The sequence below is a fragment of the Bacillus rossius genome (genome assembly GCF_032445375.1).
Source record: "Bacillus rossius redtenbacheri isolate Brsri chromosome 9 unlocalized genomic scaffold, Brsri_v3 Brsri_v3_scf9_2, whole genome shotgun sequence".
Taxonomy (NCBI): domain Eukaryota; kingdom Metazoa; phylum Arthropoda; class Insecta; order Phasmatodea; family Bacillidae; genus Bacillus; species Bacillus rossius.
This window is the reverse complement of record NW_026962013.1, coordinates 34514394-34534934: the sequence shown is the minus strand read 5'-3', so window position 1 is coordinate 34534934 and position 20541 is coordinate 34514394. Positions and strand designations below refer to the sequence as shown.

General features: G+C 41.6%; 1 protein-coding gene across 3 annotated transcripts in view; it reads right to left on the bottom strand.

Moving 5' to 3' along the window:
* Positions 1-5353: 5353 nt before the first annotated feature.
* Positions 5354-20541, bottom strand: part of LOC134542843 (DNA ligase 4) — a 33820-nt gene continuing 18632 nt past the window's right edge. For 2 of the 3 annotated variants that reach the window (XM_063387407.1, XM_063387408.1), the window contains exons 9-16: positions 19129-19252; positions 18026-18219; positions 16793-16930; positions 15298-15556; positions 14371-14648; positions 10888-11007; positions 7075-7199; positions 5354-6484 (exon numbers count right to left, since the gene is read on the bottom strand). In XM_063387407.1, the coding sequence (XP_063243477.1) occupies positions 6343-6484; positions 7075-7199; positions 10888-11007; positions 14371-14648; positions 15298-15556; positions 16793-16930; positions 18026-18219; positions 19129-19252 (1380 nt within the window). In that variant the 3' untranslated portion in view covers positions 5354-6342. Of the gene's footprint in view, positions 6485-7074; positions 7200-10887; positions 11008-14366; positions 14649-15297; positions 15557-16792; positions 16931-18025; positions 18220-19128; positions 19253-20541 lie in introns of those variants that run through there. The other variant, XR_010076860.1, reaches the window with a different exon arrangement.

Sequence of the window (20541 nt, the reverse complement as noted above, 5' to 3'; positions counted from 1 at the left end):
TTATGGTTACTCTCTTATAAGTCCAAACAAAGCTTTATTTATGAAATTATTTTACTTTAAAATAACCACAGCGGGTATGCATATTTATTTCACACACTGAGATAAAAATAAACCGGACCCAGGGGTCCACTCCCAGCCCCACCCTTGTGGGGGCCATGGGCCGAAGTCTATACTCCTAAACAAGCAGGGTTTTAGCCATGCAGGAAGGGTAGCTAGCATACATCATGTGCTAGGAGGGGATTGGCCAGCCATGGCACCAATAGATGCCATGACTAACTCCCCTCACTTCTTAAATCTAGACTAAAACTAAATAAGTTGGGCCCAGGTAAAATCTGCATGGACACAGGGAAAACCCAATGCTGGATGCTAATCAGGTTGGTTACAGGAGAAAATAAGGATGGTCCAGGAAAAAGAGTTGGTCGGGTTATAAAAGAAAGAAACTTGTGCCGGAAATTAGGCAATTCGTCACCTTTTTAATTTTTTCTACAATTTTAAAATTTTTGAGGTTTCTTATTTTTTTAAATTTATCTGGTTGTTAATGGGGGTGATTAACTTTTTGTTAGGCCGGTGTACGCCACGGATTTAAACTTTGTGCCAGTGGACCGAAGCCCCTTCCCAGGGGGCCAATCAGATATTTTGCTGTCTAATGTGGACATGGTCAGCCCGGTTGAAATTTCTCTCGCCTGCAGTCACGTCCCGAGTTTGTAATTTTAATTCCCTGCATGACCAAAACTGCTTTGAGCAGCTCCTGGGCTGCAAGCTGCTACCTTGTAGAGACCTGCTGAGAATAGCAGGTCTCGTCACGAAGCAGTCTCCAGTGGAGCTGCGTTCCCACCGGAGTGGCGTTTTCTGTGCCCCCCTTCCTCTCTCTCCACATCACTTTAGTTCTGAGAAATCCAGGAGCAGTGACCTGACATGAACTTAGCCAAGAGACCTAAAGAGACCTCTGCGAAACCTAGCGGCAGAAAAAAGCAACTTCACCCATGGTGGCCAGCGAGCCGAGACTACGCTCATGACACCTGGTGGCAAGTCAGCTCACCACGTCAAGTAGTTCCCCCTTACGCCGCTAGAAAGCAGCGTCGCGGTGCCATAAGGCACTATGCTTTCTTCTCCCGACCTGTAGAAGTCGATTGTTCGTTGCTTTCGTTTCGGTCCGGTAGAGAGCGCGCATGTCGTGTTCTTGTCACGCCCGCCTCGGACTCCTTCGGAAATCTTCGGCTTAGAACCGAACCTTCCCCCCTCCTCCCTAGGGCTTTAGCGCCTGTTTTAATTAGAAGCCTCGTCCGCCCTCGTGGACTCAGTCCTCTGATCGTGGCTACTGAAGACTTCTTCTCGACGTCCTCTGCGCTAGGAGGCTTTTCGCGGGAACGGCGATTTTCGGTTGCACTAAAGATGTAGTCAGTTGCTTAAGGGATGTGATCCCATTTGTACAGTAGCCAGGCAGAGGTAGTTTTTAGAAAAGTCATGCGTAGTTAAATTTTTTTATTTATATTTATTCTAAAAAATTCTGGTTTCCTTCGCGCATCCGCGAATTTTCGGTGCGCGTCATCCTGATGTCGGCGCGAGACACCTCGCGAGCCTTGTGTCCACACCCTGTTTGGTGAGTAATCCGTTTTTTTTTTTCTTTTTTTCTTTCCCCAATTTCCCGTTTTTGGCTTTCGCGCCAACTGTGTAGGACTGTCTGGACGCAGGTCTAATTCGTTTTGAATTTGGGCTGTGTTTCAGACAGGGTCGATGTTACGGAGGAGAGAAATTGCTCCCCGCATGAGCTTCGGGACCTCCAGCTGATCCCCCCCTCCCTGCTTAGAAGAGTTTGGCCGGCAGTCCGAGGTCATCCTGGAAAGACCCGCGTGATATGAGATATATATATATATTTTTTCACTTAAATAGAAGGAACTAAAACAAAGATACCAGCGAGCAGTGTTTTAAGGACGTCATCCTCAAGAATCTGTAAAATCGAGGAAACTCATATATATATGTAATTGTTGGGTCATTCAAATTTGGTGCGATTTTTAAATTTTTGATTATGTAATAATTTTTTGTTAAGGTGTAATATGTTTAGTTTTAAATAATCCTGGGGCGCCCCCCTTTAACTTTGTTAATTACTAAGATTTTTATTGTCAGGTTTGAATAATACGAACACAAAATTCCTTAATAATAAACCAGGGAACCTATAGACCAAGCTACTTGTGTAGTGTTAATTTATTTATGATATACCTTCTTCCCTTAAAAGATCCACCAGCTCCCAAGTTGCTTGTGTCAGGGAGATCCAAATTATCTTGTTCTCCACCTCGTGCCACCTCTGGTCAATAACTAAATTTTTCTTATTTTTCTTACCCAGCAAGTTTCCAAGGCTCTTTTTAATCAATTCAAAATAATTTAATTTTGAGGCACGAGGGGCGTTTCAAACTACATACTACGAAAGGGCGGGAACTTGGACAGTGGTGTCTGCATCTGTTTGGACGGTACTGGATTTTTGGTGGGACTTTCGTCATTTCACACCCGGCTGCCAGCCATTAAACTATTCGTGGTCAACTATACCACAAAATAATAGATTACATATTGAAGGGCGATTGTGATAATGTATTTGGTATCTTTTATGAAAAAGTGCATTAAATGTGTACCAATTATTGATATACCTAATATGTAATATATCAGAGTGATACTGTCATGAGACAAACAAAAACTCTAGTAATTCTAAGGTGTTATCACTGAGCTCTCTATAATCTCCATTGTCTTCCCACACCACCGGCCTACGATTGAACATCATCTCATGCCATGGGCGTCTCTGGCACATAAGTTTTTTTTTTTGGGGGAGGGGGGGGGGGGGGGGCAAAATATAAATATATTTATTTAAGTGCTAGTAGTGCCTCCATCGAGTTAAGTATAAAATGTCTGTTTATTTTCAAACTATGTTTTGTATGTAATTTTTATTTGACACCTGATCTACTGCTATATGTCATCACTGTAAATAGGTACATGTATTTTATAAACATGAAAATAGTATACATTAAACTACTGGATGTACTGAAAATATTGGGAGGGGGGGGCGTGTCCCCCCCCCCCCCCGTCACCCCGCCAGAGACGCCCGTGACTCATGTCAACACCAGAACACAAACTGCATTTGGAGCCCGCAACACTCCAATCAACAGGTTCACCAAAAAGGGTGAAGTCGTATCCTGCATTGTTGTGCGGGAACACACCAACAATGCTCCCGGCACGTCACGGGGTACGACTTCAGGTCAACTTTTGGTGGTTCAACGGGGGTCTTGCGACGGCACAGAATGATCCTCGTGTCTCGCAAAGAAGCACCGGCACTCCCCACTCCACCACATCCGTCCACGCAACCAGACACCAGCATTCCACCACAGCCGAGGGGCCAAACAGCCGCCCCCTACCACAGACTCCAGTATCATTTACACCCAAACACATAAAAAACGTACACACATACGAAGAGGTAATGGACGGCACCCCGCGGCCTGGGACTCTTTGCGAGCCCCCTGGATGGATGCCACAGACAGGCACAGACAGGCGTGCAGACCGGGCAATGATGACAGTGTCAGTTCCGCGACGCACTGGTCGCTGACTGCTGTCTGCATCAGCAAATGATCTGAGCCTGGCGTGGTCTTTCGACAACACTGCGGTCGTCCTCGACACAAATGTCAGATGCACTGCTCCTTCAGCCAGAAGTGGCCCTTGGTCTGTGCCTGATACAACACACGTGGGATGAGCTATGTACTCAACTCCAGCCACTGCAAGTTACGTCACACAACTGTTGGATGATTTCCTTCAGGACAGGACTCGACGGCTACGTGGTGACTCCCATTTCGAATTGACAGAAGTAACAGGGTCCAGAGGACATCACATCCTACCAATATGAGATTGGCTGTGTTGCTAACTCCGAATGGCTAACTCGGTTATCTGTTTTGAGCTAACATGGTGCTTAATACTTTTGTCAGCCAGTGTATTACATCAAAGAACGTGACAAAGCTTTCCACGTCCGCATACTCACTTATTGCATGCCCTTGCTTGTACCACATCGACCCCCCAACTGACAAGTCAGCGAAGGACAGTAGCTGTACAGAGCCTTGTGGTTCAGGCGGGAGATATCCTTCCTAAGAAATTCTTGCTGCAATTTCTTCATCATCAGCCACTGAGATCATAAAGCACAACCCTCTTTGTTATTCGTGCATGCAACATTAATGTTGCGCAAGTGATCGCAGCAGATCAACTCCTGCAAATGACAGACCAATAATAAAAGTGGCTTCTTTGAAGAGGATTGACACACACTTAGAAAAAAACCGTTTAAGTATAGGAGAAAGTACAGTATGTCATTTGCAAATTGCTTGCATGTAGCTTAACTGGTTATTTTTCTGTACTGTAATTTAAGGTTTATAAATAAGGGCTGCAGTAAATACGTACGCAATCCTTCATTCTTGATAAAACTGGTGAAATAATATGTTTAAAATGAATTTATTCAAATTAAAAATGGTAAAATTAATGTGTTAAAAATATTTTACTGTCTCTCAAACAAAAACTCGACAGTACATTTTTTAATAAGAGTTAATGTCCTTTCTTTGTTCATCTCTGCTAGCCTCATTCAAAATTTTTCAAATCTACATAATTAAAAATGTAAAGGTTCGTTTGCACAAAATCTTAAATCTCCAAAGGTTCTTCACCGTATGCTTTGAAATTTTGACATGTTGCTTTCACATATGCACATTTTTTTATATAATAATAAAAAAAAAAGAGCACATGTACACGTGATAGAAGTGAAATTTCTTGGCAATTCAAACCTTTACTTCTAAGTGCCCTCTTTATATCTCGTTTGTGTCAGAAATGTTTCAAAACAATGTTTTCACGAAAACAGTACCTTAAAATTTAGCCTGTAAATTGTAATTGAAATTTTACTCTCATCACTTCCAAAGATGTTTCACTTCAAAAATTGTGAAATTAACCAGACTGAGCTACAGCAATTATTCTCTTTCAACAATTAAGTCCAATATCAACAGTCAACGAGAGATTTGTGGTCCAAACAGAAAATAAGTGTTTAATCATGCTATAGTATTGGAAGTACTGTAGCCTTTGGTTAACTCTCCATAACTGTTAGGTGAAAAACTCAACAAATACAGTTTTTTGGAACTAAAAGAATTGATTTAAATAAAATTTTAAAAAAGCTGATATGTATATCATATATTCTTTTATTTAAAGAATGATCTCAAATACTGGCTTTGCCATAACTTAGCTAATACACAAGGTACAATACAAGACTTATTTACCAGCACCGAACATAAAATATTAAATTTCTCTATAAAGAAAGAAAAAAAGTAGATACTATACAAAAATAAAACTATTTACATTTACAAAATTATTTATTGCAAAACTAAAAATGCAGTTCAATATAGTACACATCACATTTTCCTAAGACCATGAAATACAAACAATTATTTATAAAAAATACATTAAAATCGCATGAATTAAAAAACATTCTTAATTAATTCCAAACAAAATCAATCAATGATCTAGAGTTTATTAAAAGGATTATCAACATATTTAGGTGCCAAAAACACACTTTTGGTACTATCAGAGCAGTATTAATAGAATATTGTGATAACCTAAATCAAAAATTAAATTATATACTATGAATATATTTTTACATCAATTAGAGTTTGATATTAATTAATCACAGCCAATTTTAAAAGTTTTAAATTTTCTCTCTTAATTTTTCTCTTGCACTACTTGCCAAGGTAGAATGTTCTCAAATTATGAATCTTTATTTGTACACCATTAACAAGCTACCAAAAAGTTTAAACTCTCTCTCCTCTTGTCTAGACACCCGCCTCTCTTCGCTTCCACCATCCGAATGCTCTTTTTTGTACGTGGTCAACTATTAGCCGTTGCAAACGTGAGAGTAAATATTAACTATTAAGAGAAAACCCTATCATCAGAAATATTGAGCAAACCACTGATTTTGAATTTTCTTGGATTCTCTGTTATCATTCATACAAAATGTGTTTACTACTTAAATGAAACAGTATTTAGGTACAAAATATAGTAATATTTTGAAATTTTCAAGTTCATATACTAGATGGCATTAAAATTGCTTCCTATAAAACATAAGGTGAAATAAAAACATAAACCCATAATAGCGACTTGCCCATTCTTATTTGAAAATTGTTTGGGGCTGAATCTGAACTAGGCCTTCTCACCAATAACAATGTTTAATTGCACTTTGTCATTGAGCAAAACTGCAAGACGTCAGCTCATGTGTGCCCCCGAACCCTCCCGAGTGTAAACAGAAGCACGCGCGTGCGACCCAGCGCGGCCACGAGTGTCGTGGGGTCACGCCACAGGGTAGTGGTCCCTCTCCGGCAGCCGGCGGCCGGAACGCACGCTCTCCTCCACCCATGACGCACACACCAGGTGCAGTCTGGCTGCCCGCTCCGCGCTGAGCCGTCGCAGCTCGGCCAATCGCGTCTCCTCCCTGCGGGCACGCACCGCACGCTTCCGTGTGCCGCACAACCCTTCACCCGTCACCACTCCCGATGATAAACTCACGTGGACGTTGTCTGGAGAAGTCGACAAACACTTCAGCTAAGTGAACACCCAATATGCATCTTACAGTTCTAAAAACCACGACCTTAACTCACGTGAGACCCAAGGTTTAACATTGTGCTCCTTTCACTTTGAATTCCAAAGAAATCTTAGAAAATAAATGAGCATATGCACAATTTAAAAATTTACAATGACTGTACTAGAAGTATCTAATGATGCTGATAATGCTTATTAAGCATAACAAACATAGATATTACCAAAACTATTTCAAAGAAGTTTTTTTATTTTTATTTTATAGAAGCAAAGGGTACTGTAAGTAGTTGAATAAATTTTTTATTATTTCAACTACCTGGCCCCACTGAAAATATTGTTCAAGGGAAATGCTATTTGCAAGGAAAAAAAGCAAGATAGTGGTGGATAGCTAGCAAGAGGAAAATAAATTGCACACTTTATTGTGCCACTTGTATAATAGTGCAACATTTAGTGATGACACTGTGTTGCTTAGCAACTCTCTCTCACCCTGGCTGGAAGATGACGTGCGTCGTTCGCTCGTCTACGACCGACACTACCTCCCCTCCGTAGAACATGAAATCTATCTCTGTACTAAACATGTTGCAAACTTCTGGCGATGATGGGTCGTTCACCTGCAAAATTAAGATGTCTGGTACAACTTTGTGGGTTCTCGGTCTTTCAAAAAAATAAATAAATTATAAAAAAAAAAATTATCACTCTCAAAATTAAAATTATAAAAAAGATTTATCACAAATGTAATGCTTTAATTATTGCAAATTAAAAAACATGGCCACTTAATACATATAATTTCACATTAAGATTATAAAGGATAACTTAAACACTTAACCCCTAAAACCACATGCACATCCAAATGAAGAAAACGTACATTTTTGCAACATCGAAAGATACCCATTTAGTTAACAAACCAATAAAGCTTTAAATAAATCAAAAGTTCATTTAGTTTCAGGTACATATTTCCATTCCTTCTGTTAACATTTGAAAGCCCATACTCCATACATAGAGACCTGAAATTGGCGGTGTTATTTTTGGCCAAAAGCGGTATTATTTTTGCCAAAAAGCGGTGTAAAAAAGCGGTGTTATTTTTTATCTGTATAATTAAATTAAATAGTTTTAACTGTATAGGCTTAATATTTGTTACGTAATTAATTTTCTTTGGCATAGCTTATAATTATCCTAATTTAAACACACTCTTTACATTTGCTTAAACCAAAAATAAATAACAATGAAAACATTAAATTTCCAGTTGTACATAAAAATTGCTCACCACTGACTGTGAAACTTCCATACAGAAATTTTTTAGTCACTTGTTTGCTTAATGCATTGTTCAGTACATAACATAAGAAATTAAAGAACTGTTCATCATATGTAGAACCACAAAAACATTTCATTTCACTATTGAACACTATGTGTTAAAAATTTCCTTGTAAAAATTTTACACACACATTAGCTTAACATAACTGTTGCATAAAATTCTTTTAAAAAAAAAAAAAAAAAAAAAAAAAAAAACAAAGGAGAGCATTGTAAACACTTCAATATTCTCTTCTTTTAAGTTCTGCCGTCTATCTGAAACAACAATATTGTAGTGACTCAACAACCTCTCACTCTCAACATTATTTGTAGGCATCCATATTGATTTAAGCACAGCTGAAGCAAACTGTTGACAGTCAGTTGTCAGTGCAGTGAGAATTTTCACTACATCAACAACTTCACCAGCTCTGCACAGTGACTCTGCTGCATCTTTTAGAGACTGGTACCCTTTAAAAAGGTCAACACTGTCTATCATCTTCAGGTCAGCAATGGATTTTAGTTGTGTAACTATGTTTTCAGTTTTGTTAAGCAAAATGTTCTTAGGGTTGAAAAGCTGGTTCAATGACCTGTAAACATGTGCACAAGGATCACTGTTCATGAGTGTCTGCAGTTTGTTCATGCAGTGTTGTGGCTTTTTGGCAGTTGTGCTTCACATGTGCAATGTCAGTGGTGTTCAAATTTTTGAGGACACTACTGTTTTCGAACGTATTGGAAAATATACCCTTTGCTGCACAGTCCAAACCTTTTTGTATATTTTCCAGATTCCCATACAGAGTATGTGATGTAGGGTACTTAGACCCTTCAAGTTTCGTTAGCAGATCCATTATTTCAGAAGCATGCTGCTGTACAAAAATACACTGTGCTAAAATTACGGATACTTCTTTGTCTGAAAGCATGATCAGATACTTAATTCCTGCATTGTTAGTTTCCTGAAAGTCACTATGTATTTCTGAAAAAGTTAATGATTTCCAAAAAATATTCAGCCAGGTAGAACACTGCACGAAACCATGAATTCCAACGAGTATTGACTGGCATTGGAAACAATTTATCTGGTTTCACAGTTTCTTCTCGCAAATATTGCAAATATTGGTGTTTCCTCTTGCGAGTGTTTAAAAAGGCAGACTTTACCTTCACTACGACATCGTTTACCTCAACAAGTTCACATGACAACACATTTCCTACTAGGGCAACTTTGTGGGCCCAGCACTGAATATGGAGTACGTGATCTCCATACAGAACTTGCAAGCTGTTGACACACTTTGTCATGTAGCGAGCTGAGTCTGTAACCAAACCTCTGATGTTCTTGTATGAAATTGCATACTTATTTACACATTCTGAAATAACTTGTGCACATGTGGTCGCATCCGCTTTTGCAAGAAAATTAACTGAAGCTACTACTACCTGAGGTTCGCCTACTGGTTCTTGGAGCACTAGAAAGAGTACCACAAAAACACATCTTCCCTGACTATCTGTAGTCTCATCCGAATAGATAAAAATTTGTTTATCTTTAACAATTTCCATCACGTTTTCAAAGTGGTATTCAGCAAGTTTAGGAACATACTTTTCCCTCAGTGTTTTGACACAAGGCATGTCTCCAGAACCTGCCACAAATTCATTTAACCATGCCCTTATGTTAGGATCATCCAATTTTTGAAGAGGTATGTTAGCTTTAGCGAAGGCCTCTGTTGTCCTCAGTGCCAAATGTTCGACGTCTGCTTTTTTACGTTTAGCACTACCAAAGCACTCTGCAACAGAGCTCTGAATTTTTTTATCAGCACACCCATCATCATATTTTTTTCTTTTAGTTATGTGTTTTTCGCTCTTAGTGTGCTTTATCACGGTGTCTTTTCTCTCAAATGCGACTTTACAATTACAAAATTTGCACATTAACGTCGCCGTATCGGGTGCATATAGCCCGTCGCCTTTGAAATCGTCGGCACGTTGCCGCGCACTTGCAGCATTTTTCGGCATATTGTTACACAAACTCAAGTTATTTTATTTTAATGTTCCCATGCAGCAATAAAATACAATACATTAAACGAAATAAGTGACAATGTATGGTTGTACGGTGTTTATCTTATACTTCAGCTGGAATCGCGTTACAAACACATAGCATTGATCCTTACGGCAGACGTGTGCATGACTACCAGTGCCGGTTGTTTGTGAAATAAAAGCTGATTCTTCCCAGCATGCAATCTTTTGTGGCGTCACAAATCGTTTATTCCATAACTGCGTTGTGTGAGAACAAGATTTTATTTTGTTTATTTCGTAATTCTATTTCATGGCAAAATTAAATCACGAAGTCATTATTGTGCAATAGTTTTATTAATATAATCGTAAAAAAAAAATTCATGTACGGACCTGGATCGGGAAATACGGTCCAAATGACATTTTCGTACGGACATTTCTTGCTGAAGGGTTGGCCAAGCTGGTTCCGCTTGCTCACAACTTGCCGCCTCCTTCCAGCCATTACATCAACAGTATCGCTCATGTATGACGTGGAGTTGTGGTTGCGTACATTATGTTTGTTTTGTGTTGTGGTCACATCTTAGCAGCAATATATTTCGTTCTTCCATACATGCATGTAAAGTATGTGATTTTCGAAACGTAAACAGTGGCAGGCTACCGCTAAGGTTGGTTAGTTTTAGTTCTGACAATGGCGATGCCGGCGAACTCAAGATGAAACCAAGTTTGTTAACGTACATTCTTAAAATTTCGCGTGTATACAGAAAACTAGACGAAATCGTATTATTTCGCGAAAATCAATGAAATTCGCGTTATTTTTCGCGTTATCGCGATCGCGAAAATTTCAGGTCTCTATCCATACACAGTGGATGTTTATTAAATCATAATTTTCAGATTTCACAGGGTATTTTTTTTTATTTCTTTAAATATGTAATTTCGTTCCACAATGTATTTCTTCTATTACAACCAACTCACTGACACTAACTACACCTTGTGACAGCTGCAGCTCTGGGCAGTGAAACTCACCGAGGCAAACTTATCGAAGTAGGCCCGGCACAAGCGGAACGTCCCCCAGGGACTCGGGTCGGAGAACAGCTCTATGTCGAACTCCGCCATGTCAGCAGGCGATGGCTCGACAGCGTCTCCCTGGACACAGCATTACCACGTGATCAACAAATGAGCACTGTTTCTCAAAAAAATATTAGATAAAAATCATTAAAATTTTGTAATTAGCTAGTCAAACCTCTCTGAAACGACCCCTCACGGTTCCCAGGAATAGGGTCGTAATAGATGTTTTCCGAAATTTTCAGTTCATTTCAAACACCCCCCCCCCCCCTTTCCAAACTGCTACTCACTATGAAACCAGCCGTACAATGGCAGGATGCTGTCACTCACAATGCTAGACGGCTTTGCTTTAAACCCACTTCAACCTTCATGACAAGTTCGTCGCCCTACAGTCCACCTCTAAAGAAAATATGTCAAAAGACAGTTTATTTTTACTGGTTAGTTTACATGTACGTTTTCTGCATGCCGTAGTTAAATACACTAGAACCCCGATGTCACGAATCCCGGATTTAACGAAGCAGTGATTTTACGAATACATTCTCGGGAACCGTCAAAAAATTGGACATTTTGATCAAAATGTGAAAATCAGAAAAAAAATTTAAAAAAAAACTAAATGAAATATTATTAAAATCTGTTTATTTTAACACACAGCGTATTTTTTGAGTCGGCTTTAATACTTCCAATAATGTTCATGTAAGAATAACAAAAGAATAATGGGCCATTTCCTTTAAAAATATGGCAGCGGTAGGTTCTGCAAAGCGAGTGGGCGCACACGATGTTCGCCAGGCTGGCTGGCGGCAGCGGCTTCATGACGCATAAGCTTACCCCATCCTTCCCACGGTAACATTCTTCAAGGCTAACTCATCCCTCCCAGACACACAAACCATCTAGTGTGCTCCCTTATAACACACCATGGTTGCTACAGAAATAGAATCTTAGAATTCCCTGACTTTTCCCTGTTTTCCAGAAATTTAAGAGAAAAATTCCCTGACTTTCTTATGAAGTACATACCATAAATATTAACGTGCATATGATTAAATGTAATATAAATTTTCAACATAAGGTAAAATAAGGTTTTTTTATTGTTATTTTGACGGCAGAATTGCGAATGTGTTTTTTTCCTTCGACATGGCTGGTGAGAGCTCTTCGGCCCATATTGCTGAGTTGAATACTTTTGTAGCACAAAGTGCAGTACGCAGAATTTATGTTTTTAGCAGAGGGTTTGATATGCTGAAACTGTGACTCCTTGAGCCAATTCTCCTTAAAATTAGTTTTCTTCGACATCTCTAAGCTAAAAAAAAGTAGATATTAATATTTTCAGGTTAGGTTAAAAAATTATTGTTTATGAATTCTTAAAAAAAATATTACTACACAAATACAAAAACTATTACAAATTCACACCTAGCAATATAACGGGCCTACTTAGAGAATTACAATAGCAGCATTACAACATGCAATACTCTTACATTCTTACAATGTTAACTAACGATTCTGGGGAAAAACATGTTCAGTTATGCATATTTTTTTATACACAATGTAAGTGTCACGCAACAAGACTCGCGGATTATAACGGTTGAAAAAAAAAGTAATTAAAAAAATAGTAAGAAAAAAAGCAAAAAACATAACCGCACACAAAAGCCACGTGTATTCGTATCAGCTTGGTAGTTTTCAAAATGAGAATTGGTATTGCTTCTTTATCAAAATGCACTTTATTTTCTTATGATCGCATCAAAAACTAACTTCACCTGAAACAATGCCTTTAAATTCACGTAATAAGCTTTGTAATCATCTTATTCCACGTGAAAATAGCCTTCAAAAGATAAACGACGCCATGCCCGTTCTGTAGTTCACTGCATGGAACGGAACAAAACACAAAGTCTCAAGGTCAAATTAAAAAGGATCAAAACACGAACAAATGAAGGCCGGGTTCGCTAGTGAACAAACGAGTACCTGGATTGGCCAGAAGTTATGTTGGGTGGTTGTAACAGCCTATTGCAACGGACAATCGTAGACCAAGTAAAAAAAAAGTTGCAGTTGCCGCGTGCCTTAAGCAGCAGCCTTTTAGCGGAGTCGTTCGGTAGCGGTACGAGCGCATCAAAACAAAGCTTTGTTTGAATTATAAGCAACTTTATAATTTCCAGAATTCGTAGAATTTTCCCTGACATTTCCCGGAATTCCCTGACCATTTTAATTTCCCTGACATTTCCCGGTTTTCCCGGTTTTCTAGTCCTGTAGCACATGCACACCAATTTCGCTTTTTTGAAAAACCTTCAGTGAGAAAATGCTCATTTCACCCTCCCTTCACCCGTAAAATTGGGCTATTATGAATGGGGTACTAACGCGGTGAGGGAGGGGTCTAAATATGTCACTTTTCACATCAAGTTCGAGTTCAGTCATCTCTGGCAAGGAATTTACAAGCTTTCAAACTTAAATATAAATGTATTTTAATAGCAAGAGTCCTATGAAAAGGAATATACCGAATAAAATCAAGCTGCTGTCACCAAACAAAGCATAAAACGGCCCAATGCGTGGTCGCTTTGTTATTGCTCGTGCGAGAGGTGAGACGTGGAATGTTAGAAGAAAGATAAATGCGGGGGAGACATACGGCAGCCAGTGTGTTTCCTGCGTGGGGAATAAGTAGCGTAGCCTTTTTTTTTATGCTGGGTGAAGCGACCTTTCTCTATCAACCCACGGGAAAAGATAATTGCTTGAGCTGTCAAAATAAACATCGCTGCGGCAGTTAGAAACAATTCGAGGTGGGCGTACATCCAGTCGGTCGCTGTGTATTGTCAACCGATAGTAATCAAAATCAAGAGAAATCCAGCAGGTAGCTTTGCCTTAACTGCGTACCACACTAGATACTCGCAAAAAGCTAAACGTAAACACATTGCAACAAAAACCTTTATCTGCACCCTGCCGGCAAAGGGACGTGGAATGGGGGTTGTTAAGCGCTGACAGCGGTCGATAGGAAGTGGTATCTATTTTTAGATATGCGCTGCCTACGGCAGTACAGCACTCGGCAAGAGAAACGCAGTAACACGCTACTCACCACAAGAAACTTATTTTCAGTCAGATTTTCGGCAATTTTTTCACGATTCCTCGAAATCGGGTTGTAATAGAGAGGTGGTCGCAATAAATGGGGTCGCGACAAAAAGATTTTACTGTATATGAATTGGGTACGTTTACGTTATAAAAAAAATTGAATAAAATTTTGTTGAAAACATACATAAGCAATTATTGGATTTCAGGTCTTTAAAATCTTCCTGAAAATATTTTATGTAATGTAAAATAAGAAAACAAGGTACAGTTTCTTAACACATAACAGAGTTTATATGTCTGTTCTAATTTTATGCTTTCCCGATACTTCCTTACTTTCCAAAGAGAAAAAAAATTGTGGGGATAACACTTCAATGCCCTGATGGTGGCACGGTAGGACGCACCCACCAGCTTGTCGACCTGGCCCATGGGGAAGACGAGCGACCGGCGGCCGGCCGGGCGCGTGTAGCTGTCCCCGTACTTGTCGTAGCGCGCGGCCAGGGCGCGCGCTGTGGCGGGACGCGCGCCCAGCAGGTCGGCCGGCTCCCAGCCCTGCAGCTCGGGAGCCCCGCCGCCCAGCACGCCCATCAGCCAGCCCAGCCGCGCCACGTCGTGGCGGCCCGAGCGCAGCACGTTGCGCACTCGCAGGGGCGTGCCGTCCGCCAGCACGCAGTGCGTGTCCGGCCCTGCGCACACCCCTCTCTCTCACCAGGGCCTTCTGCCGGGGGAGAATACATACTCCCCTCCCTCCCTAAGCAAACAGGCACTTAAACTGTGTCCTGTGTACTGCCGGTGTTAAGGCGAAGGGAAAACATAGGTACTCCCAGTTTTGGACATGGGAAGAGAATAGTTCCCTCCCAAACCAAACAGGCACCGAAACTGAGTCCTGTGTACTGCCGGTGAAAAGGTGAAGGGAAAACATACTCACAGTTTTGGAACTGGGGAGATAATAGTTCCCTCCCAAACCAAACAGGCACTGAATGAAACTGTGTCCTGTGTCCTGTGCATCATGAATAATTATATTGAAGTAATGACCTACAGGGAGTGAACATTTAAAAGAGGCATCACCCACAGGAACAGGCGTCCGAATCAGAGTGACGATAGTGCTGAAAGTAGCTGAGACAGTACGTGACCACGGTTACTACTCGGCACTGTACCGGACCAAACAAACACATATTTCAACTACGTCCGCTGCTACTAGTATGTACCACTTACCGTGCTGACATACAGCAACTTGCCCGGTGCACGCAGAGGTGTTAAAGGCCACAACACTACAAGAAACCACTTCACTAGGGAAGTCGAGAGCTCATGAAGAGGTAACGAAACCACGCTCACCAGGGTTCTGAGTGACGGAGCCCCCGTGCTCCGCGATCCTGGCCTCCACCTGCACTTTGGAGAGGTCGCGCCAGCCCGTCATCACGCAGAACTGCCGGCCGGCCAGCACGCCCGACCGCCGGCTCACCCCCGACAGGTCGCAGCTGCGGAAGCTCTCCGCCAGGCACGGCTTCTCGCGCGCCTGCTGCTTCTTGCGCGGCGACGCGGCCGCCCGCTCGTCCGTGTCCACGTGCCGCGAGTACAGCAGGCCCGACGCTTTCTGCGGCACGCATCGTCATCATCGCTGACGTCAGACACCTTTCCATGCACAGTGTGTCCGCAATAGAATGTCCCAGTTATAAAATTAAATGTATAACTGTAAGTGTTGTAGAGTATTGGTTCGAGGACACAAGTAAAGAGTAACTCTAACTCTCACAAAAGGAAGATGTGGATGCAGGCACAAGTGAATGTGCTCTACTGGAGGGATTTTCTCAGGATGCAAAACGTTGGCCGGAAGCACAGTGTGCTAGCCTTCTTTCAAGCATGTTGTAACATTGCAAGACCCTGCCCTGCCCAACTTTTAAAAGAATTTGTGAGGTAGTCTTGTGTAGCAGGCTGTCAGCTTACATTAAGGTTGACAGCTTGAGATAAGCATACTGCTTTATTTTTCTCATTTGCAGTGTAAAAGAATGGCTCTTTCCCCAAATAGTGGAGGGTGAACCTGTAAACTTAAATTGGCAACAGGATGGAGCCCCTTTCCATTGGAATCTCTTTGTACGAGTGTGGTTGAACATCGAAGTCACTGACCGTTGGATTGGTCATATGGTCGAGACGACAAGAGATCTTTTTCGCTGGCCTCCAGGTTCCTTTGGGGCCGCTAATGAATATAAATCCCACAATGTATTCAATTAAACTATATTTAAAAACAAAATAATATTTTTTATTTCATTTTTTTCTTTTACTATTGCTTAAAACTTCATAATAAAAAATAACCTATGGCCATGACACGGCCAAAATTTTTGGCCCTCTATTACCATTCAAGCTTCTCACAAAAGGAAGATGTGGAGGCAGGCACAAGTGAATGTGTTCTACTGGAGGGATTTTTTTCAGGATGCAAAATGTTGGCCGGAAGGACAGAGTGCTAGCCTTCTTTCAAGCATGTTGTAACATTGCAAGACCCTGCCCTGCCCAACTTTCAAAAGAATTTTTGAGGTAGTCTTGTGTAGCAGGCTTTCAGCTTACATTTAAGGTTGACTTGTACCAATGTACTTCTCATATTCCAATTCCATTTACATACTGGAAGGTTGTCATATTCCAGGTATATACATTTTGGGTAAATAAACATTTTATAATTCAAACTTTGTCTTTTATAAATTTAATATTTTTTGATTAAAATAATATTTAGAAAATTTAATGGTAACAAAGAATTTTCCCAACATTCGGTAAATCATACCTAAATCAAATAACAGAATAATAAAAACCAGAAACTTGCGATAGTGATGAGGGATGTAATTACCTGCCTCAGATCTTCAAACTCTGCGGTGGTAAGACATTCGCTCCAATTCTTGTCATAACGAATTTTCTCAACTCTTGGAAACCGCAATGTGTATTCAACTTTGAATAAATTGCTTCTAACAATTTCGGTTGCCTTCACCTGAGAAAAGAAAACAACACGACATGCATAAGCTTATAGTACTTCCATACAGTAAAACATCTACAGTAATTTAAAAGAATCTGCATAAAGTAGTTTCATGTAGATATATAAACTGACCATTCTAACCTAGAGAAGCTTAAACAATTGAAACAAAAGCTATTAAAAATTTTAAGTTCCATGTAACCTATTACTTTTTATTCATCTATTATTTTGCATACCAACATAAAGAAGCAAGTCAATATGAAGAGAAAAAATTAATAGCAATGTGTCAAAGAGTTTTTTTTATGTAACTTGAACACAGATTGTGTTTTAATTAATGGGCTCAACACAGACGTTATTTTAACAACTTTGAAAACTGACATTCCACAAAAATATTTTCTCCATAGACGGCGTTGCCAAATGCTCGGACAGCTTCCGTCGACCACCGAGACTTCTGATGCTAAAAGTGAGCCAGGGCCAGGGTCACTGAACTACTACATTTGAACTTCCCGCCTTGACTCAGCGAGATCCTTCAATTCGAGAGACTGTTTCCCCACCATTTATTCCTCTCCCTGTTTGCATCCCTCCTTGATTCCATTAAATAGTAAATCCCTCCCCTTTGCACCTGCGCAGTTTGTTGCACTATTAAATTTGTTTAGGCTCGTAACGAGCAACCTGACCTCCTTCTTTGTTTGAGCCTCAACCTGGCAGCAAGGTAACTTGGCTGTGAATCCACAAAGAGTTATATTCTTGCAGCAAAAGAGCGGCATGCACCGAGTGTGTTAGTCTTTGCTCTTGTAACGTGAACTTTTAAAATTAGGACTTGATTCAACTTTTCCCCCAAACACACACGTCACACAGGGCAACCCACAGTCTTCACATTTGTAAAATGTTTATAAGAGGTAACATCTATGAAACCCAATGAAGTTCTCGGGAGATGCCTAGAAACAGTAATATAAAAAAAAATAAAAAATAAAAAAAAAAATTTTTGTAGGTATACATATTTTTTTTGCAAACACAAAATTACAAATAAGAGAAACTGAACAATCTCCTTTCATCACAAGAGTTGAAGGAACACACAAGCATGAACAGTTACGTTCGTGGGAGCAGAGGTACCTCCAGCAGGACGGACTTCTCCGGCGGGATCCACACCTCCGGCCGTTCCCGGGTCCAGACAAGGCCCGGGGGACAGCGGCCCAGCTCCACGGGCCGCCAGTGGGGCGACATCTTCAGCAGCAGGTCCGCCAACTCGTCGCTGGTGTAGCCGGAGCCGACACGCCCCAGCGACCAGAACTCTCGAGGATCCTCCCCTGCATCACCCGCATTCGTGAGGTCACGCTCGCACGGCCCACCCGCAGTCACAACCCTCCTTAGGCATAGGGCAAAAAATTACAATATTAACAATATAAAGATTCATCTGGAAAAAAAAATTAACTTCAAGAACCATCAGCTGACCAAAGTTGCAATCCAGGTTCAATCCCCGCTGTAGCAATCTTCAGCAGATGCCGGCAACTGAAAACATTCTCTCAGAGTGCTTATGTTTCCCCACACCACTTCTAGTGCTGCTCCTCCATCAGAGAACCTCACTTCACTCCATGTCGAGAGAAGACCAGAGCAGACGAATCCGTTTGCAGTAGCCCCTGCGTTCACTAACAAGTAGGAGGGTGCTTGATCCGAGGTGTAATTGCCATCCAATAGCACATTTCATTAAAGAAAAAAATATATTGAGACTAAAACTTATTCACGTCACATTATAGATGCTACATACATAAGTAAGTGCCAAACAAAAAATCAAGTCTACCGATCAGCAGATGCCCTATCACAGTTTTACATATCTTATTTCAATATTGTTTTAGAATCCATAGAAAGCTACAAATTAAAAATAGTTATATAAGATTCTGCAATGAGGCTTTTAGGATTGGAATCAGGGCATGAGTTCCTTTTAACTCTTGTTTTGATTTTTTTAACTGTCATGCAATGGCAAATACAAGTACGTACAAAGGCCAATAACTATTTATTTTATAAATTTGGATATCCTTTACTAGCAATATAAAATATTAAAATACACAGTTAAAAATGAACATGGCTAAAGAATAAATTGTAAAACTGCTCCAAGTGATGTCCCGACCCCAGAACACGGGTCAGGATCTACCACTGCTCTCGTGCTGGACACACCACCCGTCACGCCCTCAGTGACCGCACGAGCGTGCAATACCCACCCTTGACGGGCGAGGGCACGGCCAGACCAACCAAGAAGTGGCTGACTATCCCTCTGTGCTTGCCGTCACCGTAGTAGCCCCCCATGATGATCACGTCCAGGTGGTCCATCAAGCCGTCCGTGTACTGCAACACAGCCGCGGCGACACGTCAAAACTCCAGCGCGCACCCACACTCCTATGTTGATCTCAGAGGAGACAGCTTAATAGTAAAAAAAAATTTTTTAATTGATACTTAAATGGCAGCTGGCTCAAGGGTCTTACGTATCACTGGGTTACCCGTCGACCCAGTGGGATGAAGAGTGGAACTATGACGTGTCGGAGCTGTAGTCGGCTCTAGTATCTGAGTGATGCTCTCAGCAAGATCCAAAAAGGGCGTGCGATGCGAATATATAGCCTCTCCCGCTTACGGCAACCCATAGCCTTCTCGTGGCGCCAGTGTTTAAACAAATATGGGAAATGCCGGGGGTGCCCACTCCTCAGACTTCCTCGGTATGTCGGAACGGGAATTCTGGTGGACTAGTAAGCTGTGGGTAGGTGACTACGCCTTGCTCCTGCAGAAAATCCACTGGGGGGTTTTGGACCCCCAAACCCTAGGTGGTGTCTCAAAGCATCGGATTCAACGTGAAGAATCCAGGATGCATGTGGAATAGCGAAGGGTGGTAGCGCGGCGGCGGTTCGCTCCCGGTCCGGGCACCCGGGCCCTGGCAAGGCTGTAACCTTTGGGCGGTGGATCGTCTAAGGGACAGTAATTAAGGCAATCTTTGGTTTGGTGCTACCTTACCTACCCGGGCTCTGGCACAGCTGTAACCTTCGGGCGGGAGATATGCTGATATTGTAGATCTCAAGGACATCCATGTCCGGACTCAGGGGTGCTCGGCAGCCGTGAGGCTGCCCGGGAAAGCACTATACCTGAACGGGACTGATCCTTTACTGTGATAGTTCCCTGCTGAGATTTCCTCTAATGGCTCAGGATCAGGATTGGAGTAGGAAAACGTGGTGGTAGTGGTCCTCCTATGCTTGGAGAACACTCCGAGGGGTCCCCGCCCTGCTGACGAGTGGAAGTGTTGAGCTACTTAAGCTCGGGTACTAGCCTGCTGAGCTAGCAGAGGTTGGAAAGGCCTCAGCTGGATCACGAGTAACTGGGTGACCGAGGGGTCCCAGGGATGTGAGAGGTATGGTTCCGTGTCGTTGCTACTCAGATCCCTCAGAGGGGGCTGCTTCTGTTGGAGGTCTGGGGGTGGACGGCGGAGCTGGGGGTGTTTCGGTGGGGCCGAAGTTGGGATGGGTCTCCTCAACCTCTCGACCTAGCCGGGCGCTCTCCAGTAACATGCAGCGATTGGAAATGGCAAATCTATTTCCCGGTTCTCGGAACCCATGTTAGGCACTGGTAACAGTGTCTGGCATGTAAAAGAC